At 38.8% G+C, this 18806-nt stretch overlaps 1 protein-coding gene across 1 annotated transcript in view; it reads left to right on the top strand.

The window, feature by feature from the left end:
* Positions 1-14865, top strand: part of DNAH5 (dynein axonemal heavy chain 5) — a 205660-nt gene extending 190795 nt beyond the window's left edge. Inside the window, exons 77-79 of the mRNA XM_022581405.2 lie at positions 1651-1803; positions 2448-2679; positions 11404-14865. Coding sequence (XP_022437113.2) covers positions 1651-1803; positions 2448-2679; positions 11404-11555 — 537 coding nt within the window. The 3' untranslated portion in view covers positions 11556-14865. The remainder of the gene's footprint in view (positions 1-1650; positions 1804-2447; positions 2680-11403) is intronic.
* Positions 14866-18806: the final 3941 nt, after the last annotated feature.

Raw genomic sequence — 18806 nt, 5'->3', positions numbered from 1 at the left:
TTTGTTTTACTTGGAAGAGTAAAATGAGTACCTGAGTGTCTCTGTAGAGGCGTTTGCTGATCATGCTCAGCATCTGAAGATGCTGAGGGTCCAGGGGAAGGACTTGGGAGGCAGGAGGGTGGGGTTATCCAGGGAGGGCAACTTATAGAGACGATATTGGGTCCTGGGGTGATTGGAACCTTCTGGAGGATACTCAGGTAAATGGGATAGTGAGACAGGATGGGGTTAGAACTGAGAGTCTCTCAGAAGAGATTCACTTAGTGCTGAGGCTCTGATATCTCACCCAGTGCTTTGGCAGATTCCAAGGCAGTGGGTCCCAAAGGCAGTATATGGTAACCGGGTAGTGTTCTACTGTCTTCTCCACCTTATTTGGTGAACCACCATCCATCCCTCTAGTCATGCAGCCTAGAAACTCAGAATCAGCTTTGACCAGACTCCTTTCTCTCCTCACCTTCAAAAAATTCATTGCCAAGGCCAGAGAGTTTTCTATATGAATTCACTCTTCTCATTGCCAATGACAGAGGAAGAACCTCTGCGGTCACTGGCCCTTGCAGGCTCATTTTCCACTAAACAGCTCGCCCAGCTTGGTCAGCACCTGCAGGCTGTGGAACAGGGATCCTTGCCTGGAGACATCCCCTTATTAATGAGTCCCTGTGCCCTCAGATCAAATGTCATATAAACACACCTCTTTCAGTTAACACATCTATAAAGATGTGATAGAATGAGTTACCTCATTTTTAAATTGAAATCATTTTATACACGTTTTTATTCTACTTATTATCAGTCTTTGGGAATCTCACTGTCTCTTGAAAAATAGGCGTATCAATTCTTGAGATATTTGAAATTCAAGTAGTTTATCTATCCAGGTTGATCACTACATTTATTCACACATAAAATATTGCAGTTACAGTAAAATGTTATAAAATATGATTTGGAGATACCTTCTAGTGTGGCTGCTGATAACGTTAATGACATTTCCATGCCAACTGTAGTAATAGGAGTTCCACACGTGAATTCAGGCAGAATGTTACAGGCAATGAATGCAATTAATTTGTGGTAAAGAGACCTGTGTTTCCATTTCTACCCCTTCATCAGAGGAAATAAAAGTGCAGTCTAAGGGACAAAAACTTCAGAGAATAACTGTTGTTTGCCTCATGATAAGTGGAGAAAGGCTTCTATGATTTATCATTCACAAAATACGTTTTAAAGTGCTGATAAGGCCATGAGCACATTTATATAAATAGAAATCTTATTTTATAATGTATCTACTGAAAATGTAGCCTAAGGAAAAATGGTTGAAACCTGTTAAATTTAATTCAATTAATTGTTTTAATTGCTTTATGGCAAAATTGGCCATGACTATATTTGTATGTGGAAGGAGATTCTACTGAAAACAGATGTCTTGAACAGTGTGCTGAACTGGCTTGACCTGAAATCCATGTGATGACTAGCTGATTCTATCATATATCATTAAGGAGGAAGAATAATTTGAAAACTTAAATGTCATAACGCATGGAAAATTTATGTCTTAGGGACTCTAAATTCGAAGAGTGAAATTGCTATTTCACCACTGTTTTCTTCTGTGAACGTAGCCGGTTGCACGGCAGAATTAAACCTGTATTAATTCATGGTTTAACATATGCATTTCAGGAATCTTGGGTTTCAAGTACGTTGGGTTTCTGGTTTACTGAGCTTATTGAAAGAAACTGCCAGTTTACCTCTTGGGTTTTCAATGACCGGCCCCGCTGCTTCTGGATGACAGGCTTTTTTAACCCCCAAGGATTTTTAACTGCAATGCGACAGGTAATTGCTCTGATTTTCACTTGTTGTGTTATTATAATTTTCCTCTACCAGGCTTTCTTCTTTCATTATAGTTTTAAAGAGTAGAATAAGACAGAGAATGATTGTCTCTTTTTGACACCAGCAGTTACTTTGTCCTGAACATAAATCCCGCTTGTTCTCAGCCTGCTAGCTGGGATTTCAAAATATTTGTTATTGTCATATTTGATTTGATTTGATATTTCTTTTAAAGTACAAGGGGTTAAGTTAGGACATGGGTATTGCTTATAAGAGTATTTTTTTTTTTTTTTTTTTTTTTGCGGTACGTGGGCCTCTCACCACTGTGGCCTCTCCCGCTGCGGAGCACAGGCTCCGGACGCACAGGCTCAGCGGCCATGGCTCACGGGCCTAGCCGCTCCGCGGCATGTGGGATCTTCCTGGACCGGGACACAAACCCGTGTCCCCTGAATCAGCAGGCGGACTGTCAACCACTGCGCCACCAGGGAAGCCCTAAGAGAATCTTTTAAAACTCTTTAAATACTATCCTACCTTCTTTGAATCTGGATAATTTGGGGCTACACTGTCATCACGATGATGCTCTTTATACTAAGACAAACCTCTAGCTGCTGATTTCATTCATCCTTTGCTTTTGCTGTTGCCCTGAGTAGGAAATAACTCGGGCCAATGAAGGTTGGGCTCTGGACAATATGGTGCTCTGCAACGAAGTCACCAAGTGGATGAAGGATGACATTTCTGCCCCTCCCACAGAGGGCATCTACGTCTACGGCTTGTATCTTGAAGGTGCTGGCTGGGACAAGAGGAACATGAAACTCATCGAGTCCAAACCGAAAGTGCTCTTCGAGTTAATGCCTGTGATAAGAATTTATGCCGAAAACAACAGTAAGTTGTCTTGCGCATTGAGGGATGGTTGGTATTATTAGGTTGGATGATGTTATAAACACAGGATATCGTCATTTTTGTTATCATGGGATAGGGATTATACTATGTTATCAAGTGGCTTCACATTCACACCTGTGTTTAATGAGTACTGACTGACTGCTGGACTCTTTCTTGAGTGCTCCTGGGAGGCAATGGTTCTAGATAGTTCTTGCCTATCTAATAAAGCAGATAAAATAGCATTAGCTAATGAGATAAGAAACAGGTGTTTGGAATAGTAAATAAGTGGTGAGAAAGGAGGGTGAGATAACGGTGGGATGAAATAGTTAGGGGCTGGATCTTAGGGGCGGTTGGGCCTGGATGGGCTTGGAAGGATAGATGGGGCTTGGATGATGAGGTAAGTAGTGGAAAGAAGGCTTTCCAGGCAGGACTGCACAGGGCTACGGGAGGTGGTGTCTCCACCAGCTTGGAGATTTAAGCCAGGTTGTGAAATCCAGTTTGAATTCAGGGACATTCAACTTAATCCAGTAGCTAAGGGTAAAACGCTGGGTTCACATATCAGCCTATGAATGTGATAACACTTCTATGAAACACACATGTCAAAGAAGAATACTTTGACAAAGTTATCAAAGCTCTGTTTGACAAGGCTAAAAACACCTAAACTATTTTCCATTGTTGGCTTGATGTGTTCTAGAGGTTTTTGTTGTTGCATTTCACTCAGCTAACTTCTTCTCAGCAGTAACCACCGTTCACCATATGAGGAGATTCCCTGTTCTTTTTATTTTAAAAAAAAAAATTTTCCTTTTTAAATAAAAATTGCATATATTTAAGGTGTGTAACATGATGATTTGATATACATATACATAGTGAGATGATCACTATTAAGCCATAAACTCAAGAGATAGCCAGGATAGTGGATCCCAAGGAAGTACTAATTTTACAACAGAAGCACAAAAGATTTTTCTTTAAACAAGCAAGGGATAAAACAATCTCTCTTTAAAAGAGACCTTTTAGTACCTCCATCCTTTAGATAAGTACCACATTTGTAAGTATATGTCAAGGGAAGAGAGTGTATAAACTTTGAGTATTTTTTAGGCAAATATTGATGTTTGCTGCATGACTAATTATACCAGCCACAAGCTTACCTGCAAGAGACAAAAAGATAATTACGAATCAGATCACACCCACAAGGGACTCACAGTCTGGTGAGGGAGACTGATAAGTAAATAAATAATTTAAGTAGAATTTGACACATGTTATGATAGAGATGCTGTCAGGATGGTCAGGGAATCTAGAAGTAGAACATAACTAGGCCTGGAAGGTTGGTGGAGACTGCTTCTGAGATGAGTTTTGGAGGATAAGGGTGAGCATGAGAGGGCATTAGAGTTAGACTTTTCTTCGCAGAGGGAAAGAGCTTTGGCTCACTGGGTCATCCATTTAATATTTATCTGGTGTCAACCATCTGACACACACTACTGTATTGCTGGGGATGCAACAATGAGAAAAGGCCAAGCAGAATCCCCATTTGCAAGGAGCTCAGTCTCAAAGAGGGAAGGTAGCCGAAAAAAGAAGCAAATGTAGTCAATCCTTGTTACGCAAGGATTCTGTATGATTTTGCCTACACTCTAAAATTTATTTGTGACCCCAATGTCAATGCTTGTGGCACTAGGACATGTACAAAGCAGTGAAACATTTGAGTTCCCTGACGTGAGTGTTCCTAGTTGAGCTTGAACAAGCCTGTGCTCTACTTCTTGTTCCAGCTCAGACCGTAAACAAGTGTCCTTTCCATGGTCTATTTTGTGCTATGTTTTTCACATTTTTCTACTTTTCATTGTTGAAAATGGCCCCAGTGTGCAGTGCTGAAGTGTTGTCTAGTGTCCCTGAGTGCAAGAAGGCGGTGATGTGCCTTATGGAGAAAACATGTGTGTTAGACATGTTCTGATCAGGCATGAGTCATAGTGCTGTTGACCTTGAGTTCAATGTGAATGAATCAACAGTGTATATTAATAAGGTGACTTTAAACAGAAACACACATAAAACGAGGTTACGTATTGATGGGCTGATGGAAATGCTGTGACCAGAGGCTTGCAGGAACCTGACCCTGTATTTCCCCGAGCGGCCATCGGTAATTCAGACTCCGTGAGATTTTAGATTCGTAAGTCCCAGGAATAGCGAGGATCAAGTGTAAATGAACATACCACTTTCAGATAGTTCTTGTTTCTGTAAAGAACACATACACACGGTGTGTCAGGGAGTGAGAGAATTCAGGGGTTCAGGGAAGGCTTTGCTGAGGAGAGAACATTGAACATTGGACTAGTATCCATGGGGCAAAGGCAAGAGTGCAGAGGCAAGAGGTAGCAACGAATGTGCTGTGTTTGAGGAACAGAAAGACGGTGTGTGAAGGAAGGGGAGCCCATGAGGAGAGCTGAGCATCAGAAGAGAGACGTAGGGTACTCAGTATGCCTCCTGGTACAGGGTGTCGCTCATTATGCCCTCGCTGCATCTGAAATTATCCATGTGTCTGCCTGGGCTTCAGCAAACACACTGCCTGTGGCTTCATGTTCATTAATCCTTACGGTTGTGTGACGTCCCAGGACAGTGATTATTTTATAGAAATAATAATCAATTACAGTCGTGTGAAGTCCCAGGACAGTGATTATTTTATAGAAATAATAATCAATTACAGTCATGTGAAGTCCCAGGACAGTGATTATTTTATAGAAATAATAATCAAATGTTCTTTTAGCCAAAATTAATATTTTGGAAATTTTGTTGCATCTAGTCAACATTGTTGGAAAAATGTTTCCCTTATAAAGTGAAAGAAAAATCTTTCTCACATTCAGTTAGGTGTTACTTTATTTCTTGTGACTAAATTGTAAAAATCCATTGCCACATGACATTGAACATCACAGAAGCGTAGTAATAAAGCAATACATTTATAATACAGGCAGTCCTTTATGATTTAAGAATACGTTGGTATGAAAGAATTGTACTCACGCTGCTGGGCTTTCGTCTGCGGTGATGCTCGTTAGCTGTAGGGTTAGGGAGGAAATAAAAATAAGCAAAGGAAAAAGTGACTCACTAATTTCAAAGTACTAAGAAAAAAGTAATGGAAAACTATAATTCTTTATTCTTTTTTTGGCTTCAGTAGAAGTTGGTGGAAACTTTTTGCCAAATAGCTTTGTGGTTGAAGAGGTGTTTTGTTCGTGATAGAAAACTAACATTCCATTGCTCTTTTCCTACTGTAAATCTAATTTTCAGTCCATTTTGATGACTAAATAGGGCTCTAATTGAGCTAAAGAGGTTTAACATCATTAATGGCTAGAGGATGCTCCAAAAGTGTAGTGTTTTAAAATTAAAATTCTTGTAATGGATTGTTTTTTATGTTAATAGGAAGGGCAATTTCAGTTTAAATAATTCACCATTGAATTTTACATATAGGACTGGTTTATTTGTTTTTAAAAGGAAGTCTAGATATTTATTTCAAAGCTAAAAATTGAGTTTATCAATATATCAAAATTGAGCTATATATTGAGCTATATCCCCAAATGTTTGTTTTATTTATATTTCTTGTCACGGGAGAGTCACCCAAATAGTACTAAATACTCTAAGAGAGTAAAGCCACCCGTACCCACTCTAGATCCTCTGTTCTCAAAGGAAGTTGAAAAGAGGCAGCTACAGGAAATATGTGTCTGCTATAGAGAGAGAGTGATGCTTCTAATAACTTCGGTGCTGAAGCCCATGTGATGGGAAAGCAGTGGTTAGAATTTTGGGTGAACAAAGCAAGACTTACATGTATCTCTTGTCACTAAGTAAGATGTGAAGAATCTCAGGGTCCCTGCAGCTAATGAGACTGTTTCCTGCTAGAGGAACAGTGTTTTTAAGAATGCCCTGGGACCCACCCTGATCCAACACCGTGCTGTTGTGGGCCGGGGGTGGGAATAGCCCCGTGCAGCGACCCAGAGCTGGAGACCTCCTAACTCCTGAGCCCCGCAACGTTTAATCCACTTTCAGTTTGTAAACCTGAACTCTGTTAAAGTCATGGGGAACCTGAGACTGGGGAATTTGTTTTAGTGAAAAGGTAAGTGTATATGTGCATGTGTGTGTGTGTGTGTGTGTGTGTGTGTGTACAGGGAGAGAGGGGAGAAATCTAACACATCTCGGGCATCTACTGCATTGCAAACACTATACTATGCTAGGCATTCACATATATTGACTTATTTAGTCTTTACAACAACTCTGTAAGATGTATCGTGACGATTTTGCAGATGGGGAAATGAAGGTTTAGAGATATTAGGTAATTTGCCTATGATTCCTGGCTACCAAAGCTGCTATCAGAATCACATTTGTCTGTTGTGGGATGAATGCAAATCTCTGGGAATTCTTGTGGTAGTGTTCTACTCAAGACTCTGCATTTAGGGATGAAGCTTGAAAATAAAGGCTAAATTGGAAATGAGGACAGTTTCCTTGCATTTTGAAGTCATGTATTAATATTTCTCAGGTACCTGGTGAAGTAGACACAGTAAAGCCCTCTGCCCTATGCAGATGCGAGCTGTCACCCCCTGCGGCTCCTCTCCCCATGCTGAAGGTCACCTCCCTGCCCCATAGTGGGGCACATGTCCTCAGGTAAAAGGCAGTGAGCCAGGAGCCAGGATATTTGGGGTGCTTTCATGGCTTTATCACCTTAGCAGTTAGTCATGTAGCTTTGGAGGAGTCTCAGCTATGCCACAAGTTGAAGTCAGGTATCTAGTTATCTCTGTTCCACATTTACATATTTCTGCAAAGATATGGAGACACATACACATAGTACGTCACACTATTGCTGAGATTAAGAGCTTAGGCTCTGGATCCATTCTGGCCAGGTTTGACTCATCACCTACAGCTCTGCAACCTTGGATAAGTAACTCACCTCCTTATGTTCTTCCAGTTTTCTCATCTGTAAAATGGATTTAATCATGGTACCCATCTCATTGGGTTGGTGAGAGAATTAAACTGACAATGTCCAGCACATAATTAGCATACAATAGATAACAATAAAAAATTTGTTATTATTAATATGATAACTCTCATGCTTGTTGAAGGATTAAAAGAAATAACACATGGAAGAGTGCACTGTTTAATAACCTAAATGTTATTAACAAAAGAGGGACTAAATAAAGGAATGACATAAGGAATCTCTACGTAGATTATTTTGGATATTAGAAGGAGTATATGATGTAATGATATACTTACATTTGGATGAAAAATGTAGGCTAGAGAGGGAAGTTATAGAGCTAGAAAATGAAATTTCCTCAAGGCGTTTTATTAAAACCTTTAGCATACTGAAGCACATAGCTCGCCGGTTTAGATACCCTCTTCTCTCTTCTCCTTCTGGAGCCCCAAGGCTTTAAACATATTTAGCTAATTTGTTCTACCTACTTAGCATGTTTATTTTTGTCTTCAAAGTTATTTGTCTAACCAGAGGTAACGGTTTCAAATCATCTCTTTATGTGCTTGTTTAGCATCTGTCAGCACTTTTGCCATGAAATTATATTTTCAGTGGTTTCTAATCCTGCTGCAGAAGGTTGCTGCATGCTGTGACTTGGTGTGGGCTCCTTCCCTTCTGAAGCAATTAAAAATAAATAAAATTGGATAAATATTTCAGAGAATTGCTTTTTTTTTTACTGCTCCTTGAAAAGAATGCTATTTTTTCCAATTCTATTTTTCTTTTGGGATTAAAACCCAAGTAATCGAATACTTCCCAAGGTGCAATTATAATTGTCACTTGATTCAAATGTAAAACTCCAAGGGCTTATGTCAAGATTTATAAAATGATTATTGGTCAAGTGTGCATCAAGAAGAACGATTAGTTAAATATTTGTTATATGTTCAGATCTTAGGATTAAAGGGTTTAAATATATCAGTGTAGTTAGCATTAACTGCACTCCTCAAATTCACTGTCATTCATTTATTTAATCAGATTTTTTTGTATGTTTGCCTAATTATTATCACTAATGACATTCTCATGGTAATTAAAAATTAGCAACTAGACTTAAAATTAGCTGTTACATTAATTTAGATGGTTTCTAATAATTAATTTCATGGGATTAAGCAAATATATAATTTTAAAGTACTGTAAAAATATCTGTGACTTTGTTTTATTTATTTTTAAATTTTTTCAGATCATCCTTATTATATCTTTTATTAAAGTTTTAAAGTATTTTCTATACAGATCACTTGGTTAATTCCCTGATACTTTATGGTTTTGTCAAAATTAAAAAACTGTATCCTATTTTTTTTTTTTTTTGCAGTACGCGGGCCTCGCACTGTTGTGGCCTCTCCAGTTGCGGAGCACAGGCTTCGGACACGCAGGCTCAGCGGCCATGGCTCACGGGCCCAGCCGCTCCGCGGCGTGTGGGATCTTCCCGGACCGGGGCACGAACCTGCGTCCCCTGCCTCGGCAGGCGGACTCTCAAACACTGTGCCACCAGGGAAGCCCTGTATCCTATTTTTTATTAAAACTTTTAGTTGGCAGTTGCCAGCACAGGCTGATCTTGAATCCAGCAAGATCCTTACTAATTGGTGAAGATTCTTAATTGTTCTAAAAGTTTGTTGATTTTGTTTTTCTATTATGATAGTTGATTCTCTGCTCTTCTAATTCTTACCAATTTTATTTATTTTTCTCTTCTTAATGTTCTTGATCAAAATTGTTTCTGAGCCTCAAGAAAATCCATGTAAAATTTCTCTAAGTATATTATATGCTATAGATTTTAATATTATAACCTTTACTAAGTTTAGGAAGTTCCTTTTTATTCCTGGTTTGCTCAGAATTTTTAATTATAAATTGTACTGAACTTTATTAAACGATTTTTTCTACATTGAGATAATCATATCTCCTATCTTAGTTGTGTAATGTGGTGAATTTCATGGGTAGATTTTCTGACATTGAGCCATCTTTGTTTTGTTTTTAATATTTAAATATTGTTTTCTTTATTTTTTTAAAATTAAATTTATTTATTATACAGCAGGTTCTTATTAGTTATCTATTTTATACATATTAGTGTATATATGTCATGACTATGTTTTAGAACAGCATTTCTCAACCTTTGTATTATTGACATTTTTGGTCCAGATAACTCTTGTTGTGAGGGGCTGTCTTGTGCATTATAGGGTGTTGGCAGCATTCCTGGCCTCGACCTACTTGCTGCCAGTAGCACCTTCCCAGTTGTGATAACTAAAAATGTCTCTAGATATTGGCAAATGTCCCCTGCTAAAAATCACACCTGGTGAAGAATTACAGTTTTAGCTTACTTTATATTGAAACTTTTGTATAATATTATCATATTCACATGTTTAACTTCTTCCAATAAAATTAATTAAATTTAGTGGAGGTATAAAAACACATGGCACAGTAGGCTGAAGGTTTTCTTGGGTCAAAAAATGAGACTTTAATTTCTGATAGTGCTTTACTTTTTTGATGTGTTAGGAAAAGCTAAATTATTGAGTAAGTTAGTTGTTGGAAATAAATTCAGTATCATTAATATATTAATATTGCATTTTGAAAGTTACATGTTTGTTACACTAATTCACCAAAGCAAAGTTATCCTCTTAGTTAAGTATGTTTTCATCTCAATAATTATGTGAGGGTCATTTATAATATTGGCCTTCCAGAGAAGTACACGGATGAGTGCAGACACAACTTTCGTCCTGAAATAATTTATAGTCTGGGAGAGAAGAGGAAATAATATACTGCTTCCCGAGATGGGTGTTACAAGATGTGCAAATAAACTACTGTAGGTAGAGTGGATTTAACAAGAAGCAGGTGAAGCTTAAACTCCAAGGCTGCTCAGTGCAGAGGCTCCTTCCAAAGCTTAATTTTATATTTGCAAATTGTACTTTTTTTTCTTAAAAGAAGCCCCTCCCCCAAACTGTGTAAGTTTGAGGCCCCGCAAGACCTGCATCAGTCCTTAATATGGGGATGCCAAGGCTGGACAGAATGCATAAAAGAAGACCTTTGAAGAAGGGGCACACAGATTGTCTTTCATTGCATATGTGATTTTGGAGACTCCATCTGTTCATGTACTCCAAAAAGGTAGATTGAATCTTAGAGAGCTGAACGGTGGCATGGTTCTCTGCTTCCCTGCCATTTTTATGTCTCTACGCACATGGAGAACTCACAACACCTGGTTGGGGTAGGGAACATTCTCTGTCCTGTGATTTCAAATGTGGTTGGACTATGGCACAGAGGGTTGAAGATGGGATTTTGTGATAATAATAGTGAAATAATAGTGAGCATTGGTGCTGGATGTCTGATTAAAAGACAAAGGCAAGTCACAAGGGAAATATAGAGAGGGTGTGTGGGCACAAGATTTGGTGGGGAAGAAGTACAGGGGACAGGGTGGAGGAGAGGTGTTGAATTGACAGGTGGAAAGGAGAGGGAGGGAGCAATGGGGGGTTCACGGTCATGTCACATGGGCAGGGGTTAATGTCAAGGACATGTGACAAGGGGTGAGTGGGGTAAATGTGAGGACGTCTGGGTGTCTTGTCACACCCACTGGAAACCTGTGGTAGCCTCTCCTTCGCATCTAGGGATTATCTGACCTCAGGAAGAATTTCCCTCGTTCTACTAAACCCATCTCTCTTTGGAATGACCTTCAGAGTGCACAGAGTTGGCTCTGCGTTCTGTTTGGGCTTGGGGCTGCTTAAGTTAGAAATTCACCAAGGTTTTTTTTATGAATTTTTTTGTAGCTGTAAGAGACCCTCGGTTGTACTCCTGTCCCATCTACAAGAAGCCAGTCCGAACAGATCTGAACTACATCACTGCTGTGGACCTCAGGACGGCTCAGGCCCCCGAACACTGGGTGCTCCGTGGGGTCGCCCTTCTCTGTGATGTCAAGTAACATGGGGCATGTCTCTCACCCAATAAATGCAGGATCTGAAGTATCATAACCCTTTTCTTCTGTGTGGACAGTGTGTAAATCAGGTTGGTCATGCAATGAGAGCTGTTATCAGTGTTCCGTACTCTAGCTGGATGCTTGATTACATTTAGCCTGTTTAATCGTTCATGACCAATCACTGTGTTTTTCTGAAAAGTTATTTGGTGATTTAAAAGTAAAATTTACAACTTTCTAATGAAGTGCGGCCCTCAAATCCACAATAATACATTTTCTTCTTCCTTCAACTCCAAGGACTGACTAGGCTAAACAGATGGTATTTCCCTTGAAGGGATTATTCTTCTGTTAATGTGGTGGTTCTAGTGACAGCCCAATTCTCTAAGGTATCATGACAAGTTTGTGCTGATTCTGCTTCTGTTGCCTTTTGCATTTAGGTCAGGTAAGAGGTTTGTTTTCATGGCTCAAGTAGCCAATTAAATAGACCTTTTAAAAAAATAGAAGGAAATAGAAGGGTGGGTTAAGAATGTGAATAGATGAATAGACAATTCAGGTAATCCTACAGAATAAACATTTAGAATAACATTCAACCCCACTGGTAGTTATTAATGAGATACTAACTGATATTTGTTAGAATTAAAAAATTAAAGCTAAAGTGAATCGTGGTGAGGTCTTTGTAAAAGTGATACACTCACAGACTCCTTGAGCAATGTAAATTGACCCATCCTTTTTGTAAAATGATTAAATAACTAAGCACAGAAAGAATCATAAAAACATTCCATGCTTTGATCCTTATTTTCTCTCCTGGAATTCTACACCCAGGAAACAATTTAAAAGACTGAAGAAATATATATATATATGTATATATATATATATATATATATATATATACATATATATATGTATATATATATATACACATATATATAAATGTATTTAATAGCATAAAAAGTACCCTAAAAGTTCAAAAATAAGTCTATCTTAAGGAAATTAGAAGTATTTGGCAATCATGAAAAACAAAATAGTGGAGATTTCATAACACAGAAATGGTGAGCACATACTGTTAATTGAAAGACATAGTTAACAAAATATCAAGTACACTGTAATTATAAGTGTAAAATGTATCTGGTGTGGACAAAAATTAGAAAATAACATGGAAAATAAAAACAGGTATGATCCAATGGTAGAGTTTTCAGTTGACTTGAACAAATGTAATGATTGGAAGAAAAAAGTAGAGAAAGGATAAAAGTCGTAGATAGTGGGTGGGAACTTCACACAAGTTTTTATTAATTAGGAAAATACTACCTAAGGAACTTTCCACATATTTTTATTTTAAATTATGATTATAAATTATAAAATTGTTTCATCTATAACCTGTTGACTAGGAAATTTGGTCAGTGTTAACTTAGAATTGCAGCGCAGAACTGGGTAACTTCAGATCTGTGTAACTTCATGCTTCCAATGATAAAAAGTTTTTTTTATAGGGAGGAAGGGTTACAAGGAGACCAGTGTGGGACCCTCTCACTAGGATTTGCTCTGTGACAAGTATCATTTTATGCTAAGTATGATGAGAATTAGGCCTGAGTGGTTCATGTAATACCTACCCATCCTGGACAATGCTATTTTCATTTGAGTAGCTTCTTTTGGTCTGAATTAATATATCAGTTGATTTGTGTGAATTGCTGTAAAACAATCATTTTAGTTTGAAGAATACATAATGAAAATGTAAAAATAATGCAGATTAATAAAAAGTTGTTAATGAATGTCTGAATTGTAATTGCTGTTTATGAACAAGGGGGTGAGTGCCATTGAGTAACCAGAAATAAGCTTCCAAAACTGGCTTTTTTAATCAAATAACTTGAAAATGTATAATTTATATAATTTTGTGATATACTCCATAGGTATATGTGTATGAGTTTTGGAGACCCAAAGTAGAAAAGAACACCATGAAAACAGCTAGAAATTTTTAGGAACTAATTCAGCAAGGGACATCACTAAAGCGTGGAGATGCCAGTGAGGCCCCTTCCTGCTTCACCTCCACTCCCCACTCCCCAGCTCCCACCCACTGAAGGGTGCTCAGCATCCTACTGAATCAGGGGATCAAGGGAAGACCAATTGACTGAATTTTCCAGTTGATGGAGAGAGTCCCTGACCACCTTGGATGTGGAGAAAACTACAGTGAGGGTCCCGTTGCCATAGCAGGGTGATAGAGCCATCTTTTTCATCTGTCTCAATACTGATTTATTAAAGATATTTATTTTGCACCTCCTGCGTGTCAGGCACTCTGGTGCCCTGGTGGAATGATGGTGGGAAAAAAATTGTCACAGTCCCTGATTTCATTCACATAAGAGGACGAGACACAGAAAATAAGCAGTTATTCAGGCAGGTAATTTTATATGATCTCAGTTTATGACTGGATAGCCTGACATGTGTGAGCGATACATAGAAAAAGATATAGGGCTTCCCTGGTGGCGCAGTGGTTGAGAGTCCGCCTGCCGATGCAGGGGACTACAGGTTCGTGCCCCGGTACGGGACGATCCCACATGCCGTGGAGTGGCTGGTCCCGTGAGCCATGGCCGCTGAGCCTGCGCGTCCGGAGCCTGTGCTCCGCAACGGGAGAGGCCACAACAGTGAGAGGCCCACGTACCGCAAAAAAAAAAAAAAATTAAGGTAATTGAAATTATTAGACTGAGTTATGTATAGATTTATAGATTTGTTTTATCTTATTGCAGCGTTTGTGGAGGAATATATATTTTAATTGACTATTTTCCCCAGCTTTGTTGAAGTTTAATTGCCAATTAAAAATTGTATATATTTAAGGTATGAAATTTGATGATTGGTATATGTATACATGTGACATAATCACTACAATCAAATTAATCACCATATCATCAGTTCATATAGTTACCCTCTCTTTTTTCTGCTATGAAAACATATCATCGGAGTTCCTTATTAGAAATGTAACATGATGCACTATATCAGTATTCTTAGATTTTACTATTTGCTCAGATCACCTGGGGATCTTGTTATCAGTGCAGATTATAATCAGTAGGGCAGGCTCTGCATTTCTAGCAAAGCTCCTAGGGGGTACCAATGCTGCTGACAAGACACTATGTGATATCCCTTCGTGGATTTTGAAGCTCTGTTTTTACATACATACACGTTGAGGATGCTTGTGTCTTCCTGGTGAATTGACTCCTTTATTATTGTGTGATACTTCTTGGTAATATTCCTTCTCCTGATGTTTCTTTGTTTGATATTAATCTAGCCATTCCAGATTTCTTTTGATTACATTTTCCCATCATTTTATTTTCTTTTCAACCTATCTGTGCCTTTATAATGAAAATGGGTTTCTTTTTTTAAATTGAAGTATAGTTGATTCACAACGTTGTGTTCATTTCTGCTGTACAGCAAAATGATTCAGTTATACATATACATACATTCTTTTTTTTAGTATATTCCATTCCATTATGGTTTATCATAGGGTACTGAATATAGTTCTCTGTGCTATACAGTAGGACCTTGTTGTTTAGCCATTCCATATATAATGGCTTACATCTGCTAACCCAACCTCCCACTTAAAATGGGTTTCTTATATAGTTCTGTTCTTTTTAATATAAACAGGTAATGTCTTTTTTAATTGAAGTGTATAGACCATTTATATTTCATGTAATTATTGGTATGACGATTTAAATCTACCATCTTACTAGCTTTCTGTTTGTTCCATCTCTTCTTCCTTTTTTTTCTTTTTCTGTCTACTTTTTTATTGAGTATTGTTTATGACTCCATTTTATCTCCACTATTGGCTTATTAGTTACAACTCATTCATTTTCCTTTCTTTTTGATGGTTGTCCTAGGGTGACCAACATGGCCTTACCGACCTCTCACCTTGACCCAAGTGTAGACAGGCTAATTCCTGACTACAAGGCCCTGTCTTCCCTTCTCTTGTAATTTCTTTCTCTGAGCCTTTGAGAGGTAAGTCTTTCTCAAGGGCCTGGGAGCCCTCCCTTTGGAATGTGATCCTCAAGGAAGATGGGGCCCTGCCTCCTAGTCTTTGTGGGAAGGTAGGAGCCTAACTTCAATAAGCAACAATTAGCCAACACAGATTGCCTCCTCACATCAATAAAATCTCCCCCTCGCGTCCTGCCCTAATTTCCATCAGCTCACCCAGTGTGTAAAAATCCTCTAGCCTTTTGTTTCTATGGAGTTGAGTTCAATCTCTCTCCCCCTATTGCGATAGTCTTCAATAAAGTCTTCCTTGCTGTTTTTTAACAATTGTCCAGGGCAATTTTTCTTTCACAAGGGTTTACAATGTACACTCTTTCTTATCACTGTCTACTTTCAAATTACATCACTTCAGGTATCAGAACCTTACAGTCCCTCTCTCTCATCCTTTCTGCCATAATTGGTATACACTTTACTTTTAAATGTGTTCTAAGCCCCATAACTGTAACAATCTTATCTTGGCCAGTTACCTTTGAGAATGATTAAAAATAAGAAAAAAATGTATTTATCTGACTTTTTGTCCCCATTTTCTTCACTCTTCCTTTCTTTGTGTACATGTGAGTTTGCATCTGCTATCATAGCGCTTTTGCTTGATGAATTTTGAACATTACTTGAAGAATGTTTCTGCTGGCATTTTTCAGCTTATGTTGTCCAGAAAAGTATTTCACCTAAAATTTTTTGTGGTGTATAGAATTCTGGGTTGTCAGGTTTTTTTTTTTTTTTTTTTCAGTACGCGGGCTTCTCACTGTTGTGGCCTCTCCCGTTGCGGAGCACAGGCTCCAGACGCGCAGGTTCAGCCGTGGCACATGGGCCCAGCCGCTCCGTGGCATGTGGGATCTTCCCAGACTGGGGCACGAACCCGTGTCCCCTGCATCGGCAGGTGGACTCTGAACCACTGCGCCACCAGGGAAGCCCTGGGTTGTCAGCTTTTTTCTTTAAAACCTTTTTAACATATGGTTAAATTTGAAAACAAAACTGTGATAACCAAATAATCCATTTCCTTTTTCCATTTCTTTCAGGGATGGCAGGCAGGATGTCTTCTGATAAAATCTGGTACTCTCAGATGTGAAAGGCTGAACATAGCTGAGTCAGGGCCTCTTCCAGGGCATGGAGGACAGGAAGGGCCTCAGGTATATTCTAGGTCAACCACCTTCTACATCACAAAAATGCTTCCGTGAAAATTAGGGGAGTGTTTCCTGAGAGGTGAAATAATAATCTAGGCCAGTGAAGCACACAAAACAGAGGTCTCTTCAATTCCAGGTCTTTATCTCACACAAGTTATAATTTTATAGTTTCTGGCTTTTTCTCACCATTAGAATGGGGGCAACTTTCTTTGAAACTTTGTACATTTTGTGTGGAAGCAGAATATAGGGTTTTTCTAATTTCCTAAAATAAAATCTCATTGTTAATATGCCATCAATCTCTTTATGGCTTTCATGAAGGTCGGACCCTTTATTTAAGCAAAGAGAAGAAATTTACTCTGTAAAAATGCTTAGCTTTCTAGTGATTAGCAACTTGTACACATACAAACATTTTACTTAAACCAATTGTATTCATTTCCTATGAGTGCTGTAATAAAGTATCACAAACTTGGTGGCTTAAATAATAGAAATAAATTTTGTTGCAGTTCTGGCCCCCAGAAGTCCAAAATCCAGGTGCCAGTAGTTCTCTGTTTCCTCTGGAAGCTCTAGGAGGATCCTTCTTTGCCTCTTCCAGATTCTGGCAGCTGCCAGCATTCCTTGGTTTCTGGCCACCTACCTCCAATCTCTAGCTCCTTCTTCCTGTCACCTTCTCCTCTGTAGGTATGTCTAGTGTCCCTCTGTCATTCTCTTACAAGGACACTTGTGATGGCATTTAGGACCCACCCAGATAATCTAGGATAATGTCCTCATTTCCAAATTCTAAACTTAATCACATCTGCAAAAGCCCCTTTTCCTTATAAAGTAACATTTACAGGTTCCAGGTATCTGCATATCTGTTCCTGACACAGGACATGATATCTCTGGGTGGCCATTACTTAGCCTACTACCCCAATGTTATTTTAATTTTACTGTCTGCAAACTTTTCTTGAAAAACACTATTTCTGTGGGTTAGTAGGGAATTATGAAGGCATTCCATAGCTGAAAGGAAGGACTGCATGCAGAGTTCTTTGATTTGGGGCCCTTAATTAATTATTAATCATAATAATAAAGCAAATATTTACTGAGTATTTACAATGTGCCAGACCTGAGAAAGCTTTTGTAAAGCCTTGCTGTTGAAAAGATGGTCTGGAGACCAAAAGCATTGAAACACCTGGGACCCTGTAGAAGTGCATGATCTTGGTCTTGAATTACATCTACTGAATCAGAGTCTGCATTTTAGCAGGATTCCTACTGATTTGCCTGAACATTAAAGTTTGAGTAAGTTCTTTTTGGTATTAACTTATTCAAACCTCATAAATACTCTATAATGCAGGTATTTTTTTTCTCTCCCGTTGCGGAGCACAGGCTCCAGACGCGCAGGCTCAGTGGCCATGGCTCACGGGCCCAGCTGCTCCACGGCATGTGGGATCTTCCCGGACCGGGGCACGAACCCGTGTCCCTTGCATCGGCAGGCAAACTCTCAACCACTGCGCCACCAGGGAAGCCCAATGCAGGTATTTTTGTCAGCACCTGTTTTACAAACGAAGAACACAAGGTTGAAAAAGTCTGGGTCACTTGCTCAAAGCCACTTAATTAGCAGGAGTGGAGCCTGTAATCTGGGTCAGATCTGCCTTTTCCCAGATGTGCCATTAAGCATTTATGATGTTCTGTTTCTTCATACAGCAAAATGGATGTTGGCTCACTAAGGACACAGGGAAACCTGCTTTCCAGCAGCCCCTGTAAGTCCCAAGAGTTTATAGTATGTTCTCAGTTTCTCCAAGCTAGTCATTTACTTAATATCAGCCCTACAGGATGCCCTAAAAACAGCATTTTTAAATAATATTGTCCTAGATAAATACTGTAGACTTGCTAAAAGGATCAGTTAGTCAATTGTCTGAATGTTGGCTAATGAAATGAATTTATTTTGCAGAAAATTAAAAAAACAATAAGGCAATTAGAACCAGAACACAAGTATAACCCTTACCATCTGTCTCCTGTTTATTTGCATAGATGAAAAAGCTGACAAGTAGACACGCTGCATTGCAGGAGGGTAGAGACCTGTTAAGAGTCTATGAAAGGGTTACAGGGGCTTTGTGGCATTTTCTGTCTCCTAATAACTTCATGTCCACTGATT

The sequence above is a fragment of the Delphinapterus leucas genome, chromosome 3 (assembly GCF_059928025.1).
Source record: "Delphinapterus leucas isolate spDelLeu-1000000601 "Yukka" chromosome 3, BTC_Dleu_Yukka2, whole genome shotgun sequence".
NCBI lineage: Eukaryota > Metazoa > Chordata > Mammalia > Artiodactyla > Monodontidae > Delphinapterus > Delphinapterus leucas.
Note: the sequence above shows the minus strand (reverse complement) of the source record. Positions and strands in the feature narration are given on the sequence as shown.